A 16,981-nucleotide genomic window follows, 5' to 3' on the forward strand; every position below is an offset into this window, starting at 1 on the left:
TTGCGAGGCAACCCCCCCCCGCATCCCTGCAAGCGGCTGCCAACAAGAAAAACGCTTCTCGCCCCCCGTCTATAAATCTTTCACAGGGCCCTCCCGATTGGCTACCACCACCGTCTCCTCCCTCCCCATTGGCCGCCCAGTGACCCCCCCCAAAGCCCGCTATCCCCCCCCCACCTCCCTCCCGAGCTCGGCCCACCCGGCACCTCACCGTGTAGTAGGAGAGCAGCCCCGCGTTATAGTCCAGCACGAACCAGCGGTACTGCCAGCCCTTCATCACGTTGGTCCACTTGCTCAGCGGCCCCTCCATGATGGACGCCATCTTGGGAGCCAGCCCGGCACCACAGAGCGGGAGGCTGGGCGGGGATGAGGGAGACGGCACTGCGAGCGGGCTAGGGCCGGGCACGCCGCGGGAGGGAATAAGGGACCGCGGACTAAACAAACGGAGGGGAGGGGCAGTCGGGAGACAAGAGAAACAGTCGGGGGCGGGGCTTGCTCACGCAGCGGGGGGCGGGGCTAAGCCGCGAACAAAACAACCGATGGGGGGCGGAGGGAGAGAGAGAGAGAGAGACCGTTGCCTGGGCACGCGGCGAGGGGAGGGGTCAGGGACGAAACGCCTCAGCGCGAGCTGGGGAAATAGAGCGGAGGGACTGGGCAGCTCACAGGAAGTGGCGAGAAAAAAGAGGGCGAGGCTCAGGTCAGGGGGCGGAGCCATGCCCTGGCTCCTCAGCCCGGGAGGCTGTGAGGTCGGTAAGGGGGCGGGGTCTAGCTCTAGCTCCTCCCTCTGGGCGGCGGTGTCTCTGCTCCCAAGCGCGGGACCCGGCCCAGAGCAGTAGGCGGCGCCAGTCTCTTCCCCCGGGAGCGGGGCTCAGGGCAGGGCCTGGCTCCTCAGGCGGGGCCGGGCGCCTCACTCTCCGAGGCCGGGCTGGGGCTTGTAGAGGGCGGCAGGTTGCCCAGCAATGACTCAGGTACTGGAGGAGCCAGCGTGGGCACTGTGTGCTGTGCACCAGGGCTGGGTGCGGCGGGGAGTCAGAGCTGGGGGGGGGCAGCCGGCAGGGCATGAAGGCTGAAGCATGTATGAAGGCCGGCGCGCTGAGCAGCATAGGTCCTGGCACTGGGGTTGCTCCCCCTGTCTTGAAGTAGTAATAACCCAAGTACATGGTTTCTGCCTTCAGCACCCCCACCACAAAAATTGTTCCTTCCAGCACCACTGCTGGGCGGTGGGGCCAATTTCGAGGCTAGCGGGAGGTGTGAGTGTAGGGGCTTCAGAGTGGGAGGGGCAAGTGTGCAGCTGGGAACAATGGGCATGAGCTGTGCATGCAGGGCTGGGGCCAAGGCTGCAGGGGGTGAGAGCTGAATGCCATCCTAGCCATGGATGAGGGACAGGGCCAGAGGTGGGGAGCGTGGGCAGGGTGCCACATGCGTTCCTGCAGCATTCTGCTGGTACCTAGTGCCTCGAATACTGCGGGGCCCACTAGCCCCTTTCTGATTCTGTACTCACTGGTGTAGTTTACAGATGTGGCACTGCATGCACTACCAATCTCCATCAAGTTTCATTTACATTCATTTTGCAAAACTTTCCCTTCAGGTTCCTTTTGTACCTACTTCCTCTTGTACATTTCCCAGACGGTGGGCCCGGTTGAACCCTGGTATAAGCTACTCACTACCCTGATCCTGCTGGAACTGGTATTTACATTACACAAGGGCTGCACTTGGTCTAAGGTCTCAGACCAGAAAACTGGTTGAGTTTAGTCATCCACCCACACTTCTCACACCACTTTTATGTCAGAGTAACTCTAATGACTACAGGGGAATTACTCCTGATTTACAGTGTTGTGAAAGGAGAATCAGGCTTCATTAATGCTCCTCTCTGTAATGCAAAAACATTCATCTTTGACCTTAGCAGAGAACAATTACTTTCCTATTTGTAACTTATCCTGCCATTTCACATCTGACTGCTCTAAAATCTCACAGTAGTTGCTACTTTTTTTCCAACTGCAATTTAAGGAGTTTGCTGTAATATTTCTGGTAGGCACCAGATGGTGCCCTTACATACAGTCTTACAAGTACTGTTGTGATGATGTACAGGTAGTTCAATCTTGCAGAATTTTTTGTCAGTTGTAACAATTTTTTTTTAGCTGTACATGTCTCCACTAAAGTCTGTTTACTGCTTTAGTATCTCTAAATGCAGAATTGTTGCGTATAGATTATACCAACATAAGCAAAATAAAACATTACACAATGTCAAAACTCTAGTTTTATCATGTAAACCTTTCATTGGTTTGGATCCTGGTTGTCTCAGATCATTTGTTTCACTGTGTCATATGACAGCAATTGAGACCCTCCAAAGAGCTCAAGTGAACATCTGTCTTGTTTCATTGTGAGAGGGCTGGAGGCAGCACATTCTCAGAGAGGTATCCTCCACTGTGGAATTTGCAGCAGGGCTTTGGAGCGGAGCCTGGAGCTGGAGCCCGGAGCAGCTCTGGAGCAGTGGAGCTGCAGGTTTTTCCCTGGAGCTGGAGCGGAGCTGGAGCACAGCTCCAAAGCCCTGATTTGCACTTCCTCTTGGTTTGATGGAGCCTGAAATTCAGGTTCCAAGGCCAGAATGGACCACTGTAATCATTTAGTCTGACCTCCTCTGTAATACAGGTAAAATAGAATGTCCCCAAAATAATTCCTAGACCATAGCTTTTAGAAACATAACTTTGAAATCTAGATTGGAGATAAGGTATAATTTTTTAACAGTGAGAGTAATTAACCATTGGAACAATTTACCGAGGGTTGTGGTGGACTTTCCATCATTGATATCCAATCTAAATTTATCTAGCTTCAGCTTCTAGCTTTCTCCACTAGAGCCACGTAGACTGTGATCAAGTCACCCCTTCTCTTCCTCTTTGATAGACTCAAGGAGCTCAATCTATTGATTTTATCACAAAAAGGCATGTTTTCAACCCTTTTAATCATTCTTGTGGCTCTTCTCTGAACCCTCTGCAATTTATCACTATCATTCTTGAGTTGTGGACACCAGAACTGGACACAGTATTCCTGTAGCAGTCGCACCAATACTGAATACAGAGGTAAAATAACCAGTCTACTTCTACTCAAGATTCCCCTGTTTATGCATCTAAGGATCCCATTAGCCCTTTTAGCTGCAGATTTGCACTTGGAGCTTCTGTTGAGCTGATTATCTACCATAACCCCAACATCTTTTTCAGTCACTGCTTCCCAAATTAGAGTCTCCTGTCCTGTAAGTATGGCCTATGTTCTTCATTCCTAACTGTATACATTTAGCCCTATTAAAATGTATAATGTTTGCTTTTGCTCAGTTCACCAAGCAATCCAGATCTCTCCATATTAGCAACCTGTCCCCTTCATTATTTACCACTACCCCAATTTTTGTCATCTGCAAACTTTTTATCCACAATGATTTTTTGTTTTCTTCCAGGTCATTGATGAAAGTGTTAAATAGCATAGGACCAAGGACCAATCCCTGTAGGATCCCCCTGGAAACACACCCCAATTTACAGTTATATTGAAGCCAATTTAATGTGTACCTATAAATTGATGTTCTCACTTTTAGGTTGCCCCCTCATGCCTGGACATGGCATTCCATGTGATTTTGCCTCATGCATCTCCTCTGGTAACCACTTTCTCAGTCATAGTGACCACTCAGCTGGTCTCTTCCCCAGACTCCCTCAGTGGGTCTTCTGTGGCTCAACCCTCTGGCCAGGTCAAACACTCATTCAGTCCCCTTGTAGGGTTCAGCTCTGAATAAGAGATCCTTTACCACTCCTAGGCTTGACTTCACAAACAAAGAGTTCTTCACCCCTTCTGGACCCAACATCAATTTGTTTTGCTCTTGTAGGCCCTAGCTCAGGGTTCCCACATAGAAGCCACTGTGCTACTTGTGGGTTGCTCAGCCTCTTCCCAAAGCATAACTCCCCTTGTTCCTCCCTACAGAATCCTCCTCTCTCTACGGAGTGCTCAGCTCTATTTAAGGGTGTGTCTACACTGGCAGCGTTATAGCACCCGCAGTTACAGTGTTGCTCAGAGAGCGCTGAAGGGAAACCGCTGTTGTGCGTTCACACTATCACAGGGGTGGGCAAACTTTTTGGCCTGAGAGCCACATCAGGGTTCCAAAATTGTATGGAGTGCCAAGTAGGGAAGGCTGTGCTTCTCCAAACAGCCTGAGCTCTGCCCCTATCCACCCCCTCCCACTTCCCGCCCCCTTACTGCCCCCCTCAGAACTCCTGACCCATCCAACCCCCACTGCTCCTTGTCCCCTAACCGCCCCCCCCAGGACCCCACCCTGTATCCAACCTCCATGTTCCCTGTCCCCTGATGGCCCCCCACCCATCCAACCAAACCGCCCCCTGCTCCCTGTCCCCTGACTACCCCCTGGGACCCTCTGCCCCTTATCGACCATTGGACTTGTGTTGACAGAAGCGTTGAGGGCCATTAATCATATCCTGCTCCGAAAGACTGTGACTCTGGGCAACGTGCTAGACGTTGTGGATGGCTTTGCACAAATGGGCTTCCCTAACTGTGGAGGGGCGATAGATGGCACACGTATTCCAATTCTAGCATGAGACCACCTAGCCATTGAGTACATTAATCAGAAGGAGTATTTCTCTATGGTTCTCCAGGCACTTGTGGATCAGCGTGGGCATTTCGTGGGCATTTCATGGACATTAACACAGGTGGTCTAGAAAGGTGCTTGACGTATGCATCTTTCGGAACACTGCCCTGTTCAGGAAGCTGCAAGCAGGCACTTTCTTCATGGACCAGAAGATCACCGTAAGGGAAGTCAAAATGCCCATTGTGATCCTGGGAGACCCTGCCTACCCCTTAATGCCGTGGCTTATGAAGCCATACATGGGGAACCTTGACAGCAGCAAGGAGCAGTGCAACAACAGGCTGAGCAAGTGCAGAATGCCTGTTGAGTGTGCTTTTGGCTGTTTAAAAGCCCGCTGGCGCTGCCTATATGGGAGGCTGGACCTGGCCAATGACAATACTCCTATGCTTATAGCCGCATGCTGTATGCTCCATAATATTTGTGAAGGGAAGGGTGAAAGTTTCACTCAGGGCTGGACCACTGAGCCTCAGTGCCTGGAGGCTGAATTTGAACAGCCAGAGACCAGGGCTATTAGAAGGGTGCAGCATGGGGCCATAAGGATCAGGGATGCCTTGAGGCAGCAATTTGAAGCTGAAAGCCACGAATATTTCTTGCTATGCTTGGTAGTGCAGTACTTGTAATACTAGGAGGTGATTGTGATTGGTGCAAACGATGCACTGTGAAGGTTTAAGAAAACTGCCTGTTGCTTTGAAGGGCTCTGTTTGCTTTCAATTAATGGAATAAAGATTGCTTTCAAACCAAAACAATTCTTTTATTAAAAACAACAACAGGAGGAGAGAAACAAACAAAAAAACACATCAGCACTGTGGGGAATGGGGGAAGAGAGGGTCCCTGGAAGATGTGGAGTCCCGGGACTGTTAAAGATTTGTGTATGTCCAGGTATCATATGCAACCTTCTCCTTTGGAGTACACTGCAGTGGGTACTGTACTTCAGCAGGGCTAACCTGCAGAGGGATGGGTGTTGAGTTCAGTGAGCAGTGGGAGTCCACAGGGCTGGACTGTGACGGGGCAGGAGTGCAATGCAGCGGGTACAGACTGGAGCCAGGAAGTTAATAAGAGTGTGCTGGCGGTGTCTGGGGGGCACATGGGATAGAGTTTTGTGACAGCGGCTGCAGGGGAGGGTGGGCGCGGAGCTGCTCGGTTTGCAGTGCTAGTAGCACCTGGAGCGTGTCCACTTGGCGCTCCGTAATGTTTAAGAGCCGCTCTGTGGCTTGGTTCTGGCATGCCACATTCTCCTTTCGGTCCCTCTTCTGACTGTCCTGCCACTCCTTCAGTTCTTCTTTTTTGGCAGCGGAGCGCATCATGACATCACAAAGAAAGTCCTCTTTAGTTTTTCTTGGCCACTTTCTAATTCTGCGCAGCTGTTCAGCCAGCGATAACAAAGAGGGAGGCTGGGATCCCAAGGTCATACCTGTGAAGCCAAAATGCAACAGTTTACAGAAGAAGTATTGTTTTCAACACAGAGACCACTGATTCAGTGATTTAAAACACAGTGACAGGTATGTGAATAGTAGCTAACTGGCTGACCCCAGGCAAGCACACCTGAGCAACAAGACCCCCAAAATGGTGAGTAACTGCAGGGGCAGGGGAAATCAGTGTTCAAGGACCATACTGCACACTGGGCACATGGCTCTTGGGGAGAGTCAGCACTGAAGAGGGGGCCTTGTAATCATTCCTGTCCCCACATTTTCCACAGGCTGTGTTCATTATGGAAGATATCTCGCTGCTGAGGGTGAGCAGGGAATCAAGGGAGGATCTTCTCCAAGACTGCAGCTTCCATCCTGGCCCGTATGCAGCTTGCCTGTGTGCAGCAATGGTCCCCACCCCCAGTGACGGCAGAGTGGTGCAGGAAAGTTACTCTTTAATAGGGCAAGAAACAAAGCAGCTCTGCCAAAGAACATGTGGCAGCAGATCACCCAGTATCTCCATGAGAGTTTCATGGAGATCTCTGAGGCAGATTCCCATGAAGGGAGGGAGTCAATCAACACTCTGTTCTACCGCTCAGACTAGGCATGTGGCGCTACGTGCATCATACAGACATAAGCATGCTTTCTGCAACCCTCCTGCCCTCAACAACTTGCTTCAGCGATTCCCAAAATCCAAGCCACTTGCCAGGGGCCTCCTCTCCTGTTTGCGCTTCGCCAATCTCTGACAGCTGTGACTGGCTAGCCTCCTCTGGGGTAGAGAAAAGCTCCTGGCTGCATGCATCTCTGACCTCTGAGTCATCCTCTACCTCTGGATCCTGCTCCCCCTCCACATCGTCATCCAAGATTTCTTCCTCCTGGTTCGGTCCACTCTTGACTGACCACCAAAGTATCCACAGTGGCCTTCGCAGCGGCGGTGGGGTCACCACCAAGTATCGTGTCCAGCTCTTTGTAGAACCAGCAGCTCGTGGGTGCAGCACCGGAGCGGCGGTTTGCCTGCCGCGCCTTGTGGTAGGCGTTCCACAGCTCCCTCACTTTGACCCTGCACTGCAGTGTGTCCCGGTCATGGCCCCTTTCTGACGTGCATTGTGAAATCTGTCTGTAGGTATCATAATTCCTACGGCTGGAGCGCAGCTGGGACTGGACAGCCTCTTTTCCCCAGATGCTGATGAGGTCCAGTAGCTCATCACTGGTCCAAGCGGGGGATCGCCTGGTGCATGAAGCAGGCGTGGCCACCTGGAAAGATGCGCTGAGACCACTGCATGCATCACCAAGCAAACAGGAAGGCGACTTTCAAAATTCCCAGGAATTTAAGGGGTGGGGCTCACAGTTGGTCACCTGAGGACAGGGCTGTAGAGGTCAAACCGATGACCAGAAAGGCGAGAACAGGCACTGTGGGACACCTCCCGGAGGCGAATTGCAGCGCTGTAATCAACCAGGGTGTCTACACTGGCACCATGGCGCTGTAGCCCCGGCGCAGAAAGCTCTACGCCTCTCGTCAGGGTGATTTTTTTACAGTGCTGCAACTGCGCAGTTTCTGCGCACTAAGTGGCTTGGCAGTGTGTACACGCGGGAGTTACAGCACAGAAAGCTGCTTTACTGCGCAGAAACTTGCCAGTGTAGACAAGGCCTAAGTCAGGGGTGGGCAAACTTTTTGGCCAGAGGGCCACATCTGGGTATGGAAATTGTATGGCAGGCCATGAATGCTCACGAAATTGGGGGTTGGGGTGTGGGAGTGGGTGAGCGCTCCGGCTGGGGATGTGGGCTCTGGGGTGGGGCTGGGGATGAGGGGTTGGGGGTGCAGGAGGGTGCTTTGGGCTGGGACCGAGGGGTTTGGAGGGCGGGAGGGGGATCAGGGCTGGGGCAGGGGTTGGGGCATAGGAGGGGGTCAGGGGTGCAGGCTCCGGGCAGCACTTTCCTCAAGCATCTCCCAGAAGCAGCATCATGTTCCTCCTCCGGCTCCAACCTGGTGGTGCGGCCAGGCAGCTCTGCACACTGTCCACAGACACCACCCCTACAGCTCCCATTGGCTGCGGTTCCTGACCAGTGGGAGCTGCAGGGGCGGCACTTGGGGTGGGGGCAGCATGTGGAGCCACTTGGCTGCCTCTACGCATAAGAAACAGAGCGGAGACATGCCACTGCTTCTGGGAGCTGCTTGGAGCAAGACAAGCCCCTGCCCCCGCTCCCCAGCTAGAGCTCGAGGGTCGGATTAAAACGTCTGGAGGCCCGGATGTGGCCCCCGGGCCATAGTTCACCACCCCTGGCCTAAGTCGTGCTCTCCCTGCTTCACCAACACAGCTGGGGTCAGTCTCTCTAATTAAGCCCCATTACATCCAGCTGGAGGTCATTATTAGCCATTATGTTGTCAGCTCATCAGTGAGGCTGAAGGATAAAGGCTGAACCCAGCTTGCTTCAAAGGGCCAGACGCTCCATGACAGTGCATGTTAATTTTATAGGTTTCAGAGTGGTAGCCGTGTTAGTTTGTATCAGCAAAAAGAAGAAAGAGTACTTGTGGCACCTTAGAGACTAACAAATTTATTTTGGCATAAGCTTTCGTGGGCTAAAACCCACTTCATCAGATGCATGGAGTGGAAAATAAAGTAGGAAGATATATATATACACACAGAGAACATGCAAAGAAGTGTATGACCCATCCATAATCATTTGCATGTATGTCTTCAGTTTTGAGTGAGCAGTTATTAGATTAGTTCCTTAATTAACTCTGCTGTTTCCCTTTCTGTGTTTGTGCTTTGCTCAGGTTGAAAGTGTTTTTAAAAGTATGATAGTTTATGCATCTGCAGACTGGTTTCTTGTGATACAGTCCTCCATAAATGCAAAACAGAGACTAGACAGACAAGCACACCACCCCGTTTACATCATTAAGTAAAGTGTTATTTTATTATCGTCAACATATTTTAGAGAAATATAAACTGTGGGGGTCACTACAATTGGGGTGGAATACAATAGCCAGTATAATCTTGCTGCCCTTGTTTCAGGCAGAGACCCATCAGTATAAACACTTCCTTACCTTCCATCATGCATTTGGCGCACACAGTTAACATATATATTTGCAGGCATCCAAATTCTGTAAGCAGTTTCCATAAACAAGCTTGAATCAAAGTAGCAAAGACCTTAATAGAGTCAACAAGATAGCATTCAGGTTTTAGCACTGTACAAGATTATTTTTCTTGCTATTGTCATGCTGCTAAGATAGTATCAACAGCACTTCTTTGAGTTTGAAAACTAGATTGTGGGCCCAATTCTATATTGTGCTGTGGCCTTTTTACACCACTCTGACAATGGAAAGGAGCCAGGAAGCTGGCAGAGCTGGCCACCCAAGAATTCCCTCTGTAAAGAGAATCCTGAGTTAGTGTAGAGTCATAATGGCTCCATGCCACCCCCTGCCCCGACTTGCAGTTTGACCTCCAGTCAGGGGTGAAGGGAACTCAAAGGACTTACTGGTACTCCGGAATCCTGAGCGCGTGGGGGGCAGGGTGGTGGTGGCCTCAACCAGAAGAGGCAGGGCCTTTAAATACCCGGGCCCTTTAAATCAAGATTTAAAGGCCCCGGGGCTCCGGTTGTGGCTGGGAGCCCCCAGGCCTTTAAATCACCCCCAGAGCTCCGGGGTGCCCCAGGGCTAAGGGGTGATTTAAAGGGCCCCAGGCTCCGGCCGCCTCTACTGCAGCAGAGCTCCAGGCCCTTTAAATCACCGCCGGAGCCCTGCTGCCGCTACCCCAGAGCTCCGGCAGCGAGGCTCGGGGGGGCGCTTTAAAGGGCCCAGGGCTCCCTGCAGCGGCTCTGCTGCCACTACCCCAGGGGCTCCGGCAGCGGGGCTCAAGTGGCATTTTAAAGGGCCCAGGGCTCCTCACAGCGGCCGGGAGCCCCATGCCCTTTAAAGCGCAGCCAGGGTCTTGACACCGCTACCCCAGGAGCTCCAGCAGTGGGGCTCGGGCAGCAGGGTGCCAGCTGCCGCAGGGAGCCCGGGGCCCTTTAAAGCACCAGCCTGGGGAAGCCGGTCCGGTCCAGCATGACGTACTGGCTCTTGCCAGTATGCCATACCGGACTGTACCGGCTTACTTTCACCTCTGCCAGTTTAACAAAACCTTGGTGAAGTGAAGGTTGTTTGTATTATCTCATAGCAAAGCACCAAACATATCCAAGCCCTGTATTTCAAAGGTTTCTGAAGTCTCTCAAACCTTATGGAAAGGTGGAGTTGCAGTGTTGCAACATGAGTAGTGAGGTGCAAGTTAGAGCAGCCTTATGCTGGAGGCAGAGGAGCTGGGACAGTTTGTATAGTGGGGGTGCTGAGAGTCATTGAACCAAACTGTAAACCCTGTATATGCTGGCAACCACTTCAAGTCAGGGGGTGCGGCAGCATCCCCAGCACCCTTACTTCCAGTACCTATCCCTGAAGGGCAGGCAGGAACTCCATGGACCACCTTTGTCCCTAGCTCCCATTCCCCAATATATGTGCTAGAACAGCTCAGCCAGAACAGAGAATTGAGGCCTGAGTTTCTAATAGGTCAGCATAATTTATGAGGGAGAGCAGATAGTACATAAAAATATTCTATCCAACAAGACAAAAATGGATACTACTGTGCTAGATACATTAGAAAAGCTGATGAAGATGGATAAATTTGAAGGGTATAAACACCAAGGAGAGAGAAGAATTGTTTAGGTTATTCCAAGATGGTAAAACTAGGAACTTGCGCAAAAGATATTTATGTTGAATATCAGGAAAAATTTCCTAGGAATATTACTAGACAGTGAAATAATCTACCAAAGGAAGTAGCAGAAACTCCTCTGTTAATTGTAAAGTGGATTGGACAGACCATTGAAAAATGTGCTGTTAAGTGTATCATATATGCTCCCTTTTCTGCAAACACTTACACAATTGCCTAACTTGAAGCACGAGTAGTCCCACTGGAGTCAAGCTAATAATGGGTACTGTAAATAATAAAGTGCAACTCCAACTTTCCCTAAGGTTTGAGAGACTTCAGAAATCTTTCAAATAGAGGGCTTGGATAAGGGTGATGCTATGCTATAAGACAATACAAACAACCAAGGTCTTTGTTAAACTGAAGGTCAAAACAGTGGGGTATAACTGACTGATTCTGCCATGGATTGCATCCATCTTTTAGGCACCTGTTTTACTCATCTGACTACTGGTTTTGAAATCTACAGTACATGTAGATTTAACTGCCCAACTTTAAGTACCCGATCTGAAAACTGCAGCTCCCCAGATATTGGTGACACATTTAACTGTTTAACTTCTTATTTCTTGATGCTTTTTCTGCAAGTTTTTGTGTTAACATCCCAAGTTATTAAAACTTATTAATTTTATTATTAATTATTATTCATAAACAATTATAACATACACTATGAGGTCATGTTTAAAGCACCGTTTTGTGAGCTGACACTTATCCAGTTTCTGCTAAAAACAAAGCACCATAAGACAGTAACATTTTCTGTACTAGACCAAAGCTTCTGTGCCTTTGAAACTCTCCTTCACCAGTTAGTATTTCCCTTTTTCTGTCCTCCCTGCTCCTTTTCAAGATGGCCCACTGTGTGATCCTTTTTGATTGGCTTCTGTGGCTTAATTATGCATCATTTCTAGCAAATAGGAAGGAGCCATCTGTTCAGAATGGGTACTAGTGTAGGGACCCTAGTGGCTGAGGAGAAGGATATTGAGGCTCTGTAACAGCTCTGAGAGGAAGCTGCTTTGCCACTGAAAATCTTTGTGTAAATTCAGCTAAACTAGTTCAGTAGAACCTCAGTGATGAAGCTATTTTGCTTGTGGGTCTTTGAGATAGGGATGGTGGTTGGAGCCTGATTGGCAAAAGTACCAGCTGCCACCCCAGCCCCTTGGAGCAGATGTAACATCCTGTGGTACTGGGGTATTTCAGGAAACAGTCTGAGGATGGGGCGAGTGACATTTTGATTCCTTTTCATCTCTCTCCTCAGGAATGTGGTGGCAGCTTCATCTGGTCTTCCTCACTCTAAGAATCATCTCTGTGTGTGAAATAATACTAACAACCATTATAACAACCCCCACTGTTCCTCAGACGTTCTTGTCAACTGCTGGAAATGGCCCACCTTGATTATCACTACAAAAAGTTTATTCCCCCCCCCGCCCCCCGGCTTTCCTGCTGGTAATAGCTCACCTTACCTGATCACTCTCATTACAGTGTGTATGGTAACACCCATTGTTTCATGTTCTCTGTGTATATAAATCTCCCCACTGTATTTTCCACTGCATGCAGCCAATGAAGTGAGCTGTAGCTCACGAAAGCTTATGCTCAAATAAATTTGTTAGTCTCTAAGGTGCCACAAGTCCTCCTTTTCTTTTTGCGGATACAGACTAACACGGCTGCTACTCTGAAACCTGTCATTATCATTAGAATTATACAAGGGTATTTTACATCTGTCCGTGGATGATGTTTTGATAAATAGTAACTACATATATCAATGTCAAGTGGATTATGAAGGAGTCTCCTGCCTCCCTTCTCCTTGCTGCCCTGTAAGGACAGAGCGCACAGGGAACGGAAGGACAAGTAGGGTCAGAGTTTCAATTTTTGAGGGCGTGTGTGAATATTGCTTCAGAATGACATTTGTTGTAGGAATTAGTTGTAGGGTCCTGTGTCTCAGTTTTGACGCAAACAGATAAAATGTCATAGAACTTTTTTTCCAATGTTTATTGCTATATGTTCCAAATAAATAAAAGGCATTAGCAATAAATGTCCCCCACCCATCCCTTCGCCCTGTACTCCCTTCCTTCCCTTTCCTAACTAAATGTGATTTATTCCTCTAGGACCGTGGTTTTCAACCTGGGGTATGTGTACCTGAACTCTCATTGGGGGCACGTGAGACAAATCCTGTAATGGCAGACAACACATTTTAGTTAGTGAGATTTGGCAATCTAATTATAGGTATATTATGACCCTATCTCAGATGAGTGTATGCAGTAGACTACATATTTGGAAAGGGGTACACAACCTAAAAAGTTTGAAAACCACTGCTCTAGAGTGAGTGTTTATATCTGTCTGGACTAGGTTTCTTAGGAGAGGCATAAAAGGGAGGGGGGAAATCTTACATTTAGAAGCCAGAGTTATGAAGATTTGAGTCTTCTTCTGTCCTAGTGGCAAAGAATCCTGTGGCACCTTATAGACTAATAGACACATTGGAGCATAAGCTTTCATGGGTGAATACCCACTTCGTCGGATGAATGACATGCAATATCCATGAAGTGGGTACTCACCCACGAAAGTTTATGCTCCAATACGTCTGTTAGTCTATAAGGTGCCACAGGACTCTTTGCCACTTTTACAGATACAGACTAACACGGCTCCCCTCTGATACTTTCTTCTGTCCTATTATCTCCCATCTCCAGGCCTTCTCCTCTGCTCATATGTCTTATCCCATGGATATTTTTGGTGTGCATGGCTGAGCAGTAGGATATTCCCCTCCTTTTGCCTCCTTCCCCAGGAGATGTGCTTTTACACAGGGAATTTATTCTGGAACAAGGTGTTCCTTTTTATGAAAAGGTGAAATGCTTTTGTGGTATTTAGCACCGTGGCTGAGATGGTGCTCTGAGAATGTTTTGAGATCTGGTTGATTCATCAAGTTATTTATTTAGCCCCTTTTAACAGTGCTAGTCCCATGTCAGGAGGATAATCATGTAAAAAGGCAGACAAATAACTGAACATAAACCAACAGGCACTGGTGATCCCTTGAGGACTAAGAAGAAATTGTCTGGTGTTGTAGTGTGAGTTAAATGCAGAGTATGATGATGCTCAGTTAAACATTCTTGAGTGGCTCTCTTCTTTACCAAATCTAATTACAGGTCTCAAGGGAAACACATTTAAAGGGACACTGTAATGTAGTTTAGCTTTATAAAATTTGCATAGATTTAAAGATTTTTTTTAATGGCATTTAAAAGGAGGAATGTGATTGACTTAAGATGTCCTACTTGATTGCACATTAGCTAGCAGATACAAGAAATGTAAACATACATTTTATTAAATCAATAACCCATTTCACAAAGTGCACTTCTCAGTTTGCTGAAGTGATTTGGCATTCAGAAATTCGGGGATCTACTGTAGGCCTTTCACTTGGACGAGGGCCAAGGTGCTCGTGCAAAACTTTCATCTGCAGACATCACATTGCACAGTTGGGATCTGATACTGCAAGACCTGCCTGGGCAGATGCCTAAGTCAGTGGGAGTTTTTTGCACACAGTTTGCAGGATTGAATTATCTAGGGAATAAAATTAAACAAAACAGAAAGATCACTTATTACCAAAATGCAATCGAGACAATATCAATTATAGGAGCATTCTACAGTGTGCTTGTATTTGGACTGAACTCAAATCTGATAGCATAGATTTTAGAATGCATGCACAGCCGGTTGTATTCATTCATTGATGAAAATGATACAACACAAGTCCAAAAATGAACATATTCCTTAACAATATCTGGACACTGTACTCTGCGCTGCTGCACACTAGGCAAGTCATTCTAGGCCAGATCTTCAGTAGGAGGAGGGCCTTAGCTTCTCTCAATACATCAGTTTACTCATCTGCAAAGAGGGAACAATAAAATGTACTTGCCTCACTACTGCAGTGAGGATTAATTAGTTAATGTAAAGTACTTGTTAGATAGAAGTCCAAAATATTATAAATGAAATTGATCTAAGCTTGCAAAAATCATCCACACACTGGCCTTTATCAACAAGAATACAGGTCCAAAAGGTTCATATGCCTCTGAAGAAAAAGAGATATAAATAGTTTATCTGAAGGCCTTTTCTTATAAACAGGATGCATTTTTAGGTGTTTTTAGAAGAAGGTAAGCCTGTGTGACAACCTGCTCTCAGGAGACTTGTATCTTTAATAAAAATACCAGGAGACAATGCATTCCTTGAATTGTGTTATTGTACATAGAGTTCTCAGTTATTTTTGCTACATTAGAACTCGTTTTGGGAATTTTCCAGCCAAAGTTATTTTTTTCTTACTAAAATAAGTTTTTTAACTGACCGGCATCTTACATGAGTCTGGAGGTTGTATGTCAGACCGCTTCTTAAATCTTTCCTGGACTGCCATCGTCTCTCGTCACAACACATATATACTATACAGCTATCCCCTACAGCAGGGGTTCTCAATCTTTTTCTTTCTGAGGCCCCCTCAATACACTATAAAAACTCCACGGCCCACCTGTGCCACAACAGCTGGTTTTCTGCATATCAAAGCCAGGGCCGGCATGAGCAGGTAGCAAGCAGGGCAATTGCCTAGGACCTAATGCCACAGGGCCCCCCCGCATAGCTAAGTTGCTCAGGCTTTCACTTTAGCCCTCGGTGGCAGGGCTCAGGGACCCAGGCTAGGGTTGCCAACTTTCTAATCCCATAAAATCGAACGCCCTAGCCTTGCCCCTTCCCTGAGGCCATGCCCCCTGCCCTGCCCCCCACTGACTACATTCCCCTCACTTGGTGGCTCGCTCTCCCCCACCCTCACTCAGTTTTACTGGGCTGGGGCAGGGGGTTGGGGTGCAGGAGGGGGTGAGGGCTCTAACTGGAAGTGCGGGCTCCGGGATGGGGCCAGAAATGAGGGATTCAGGGTGCAGGAGGGGGCTCTGGGCTGGGGCAGGGGGTTGGGGTGCGGGACGGGGTAAGGGCTCTAGCTAGGGGTGTGGGCTCTGCGGTGAGGCTGGGGATGAGGGGCTTGGGGTGCAGGAGGGGCTCCAGGTTGGGGGGTGGGGCAGAGGGGTTCAGAGTGCAGGAGGGGGCTCTGGGCTGGGGCAGGGGGTTGGGGTACAGGGGGGTGAGGGCTCCATCTGGGGGTGCAGGCTTTGGGCGGGGCCAGGGATGAGGGGTTTGGGGTGCAGGAAGGGGTTCCGGGTTTTGGGGGGGCTCAGAGCTGGAGAAGGGGGTTGGGGCTCGGGGGTTGGGGCATGGGCTTACCTCTGGCGGCTCCCAGTCAGTGGCGCAGTGGGGGGCTAGGGCAGACTTCCTGCCTGTCCTGGCACCGCAGACTATGCTGTGTCCCAGAAGCGGCCAGCAGGTCCGGCTCCTAGGCGGAGGCATGGCAGGTGGCTCTGTGCACTGCTCTCGCCCACAAGCAGTGGTCCCGCAGCTCCCATTGCCCGTGATTCCTGGCCAGTGGGAGTGTGGAGACGGTGCTTGGGGCAGGGGCAGGGGCAGCGCACTGAGACCCGTGCTCCCCCACCCCACAAGAGCCGGACCTGCTGGCTACTTCCAGGGCACAGCGCTGAGCCAGGACGGGTACGGACTAGCCTGCCTTAGCTCCGCAGGACTGCTGACTGAACTTTTAATAGCCCGGTCGGCAGTGCTGACCAAAGTCACCGGGGTCCCTTTTCAACTGGGTATTCTGGTTGAAAACCAGACACCTGGTCACCCTACCCCAGGCTTCAGCCCTATGCAGTGGGGCTTTGGCTGTCTGCCCTGAGCTCCAGCAAGTCCAATGCTGGCCCTGCTTGTAGGACCCCCTGAATTCTGCTCCCAGCCCCCCATGGGGTCCTAGATCTCTGATTGAGAATCACTGCCCTATAGCATATCTTTGTCACATTTTATTTTTTTCAGTGCTCTTGGCAATTGTCCACTTGATACCCTATGTTTACTTTCATTATTGATTTTGCCATCTATGAATAAAAATAAAAATAATTACTACCTTAGGGCCCATTCCTGAAGGCCTTACTCAGGCAATGCTCTCACTGAAACCAATGGGGCTTGATTCTCCTCTCACTCGTCTTCACACCAGTATGAGAGGCAAATAAAACTGAAATTTGCAAAGCTGTGAATTCCATATACGTCCAACGTCATGGGCCGACTTCCGCACTCATTTACACTTGAATAAATCACTTAAATAAATACACCTGAATAAATCAATTGTAATGGGAGGCAGAAATTAGCCTCAT

General features: G+C 49.2%; 1 protein-coding gene and 1 long non-coding RNA gene across 10 annotated transcripts in view; one reads left to right on the plus strand and one right to left on the minus strand.

The window, feature by feature from the left end:
- The window catches only part of OSBPL9 (oxysterol binding protein like 9), a 137,002-nt gene extending 136,357 nt beyond the window's left edge, over window positions 1–645 (minus strand). For 4 of the 9 annotated variants that reach the window (XM_043520918.1, XM_037906140.2, XM_037906139.2 and 1 more), the window contains exon 1: window positions 209–479. In XM_043520918.1, the coding sequence (XP_043376853.1) occupies window positions 209–319 (111 nt within the window). In that variant the 5' untranslated portion in view covers window positions 320–479. Of the gene's footprint in view, window positions 1–208 lie in introns of all 9 variants that reach the window. The other 5 variants (XM_037906142.2, XM_037906141.2, XM_037906136.2 and 2 more) reach the window with 4 other exon arrangements.
- Window positions 1–16,981, plus strand: part of LOC119566994 — a 38,256-nt gene that overhangs the window by 986 nt on the left and 20,289 nt on the right. The gene's annotated exons all lie outside the window — the stretch shown is intronic.

The sequence above is a fragment of the Chelonia mydas genome, chromosome 8, assembly GCF_015237465.2.
Source record: "Chelonia mydas isolate rCheMyd1 chromosome 8, rCheMyd1.pri.v2, whole genome shotgun sequence".
Lineage (NCBI taxonomy): Eukaryota > Metazoa > Chordata > Testudines > Cheloniidae > Chelonia > Chelonia mydas.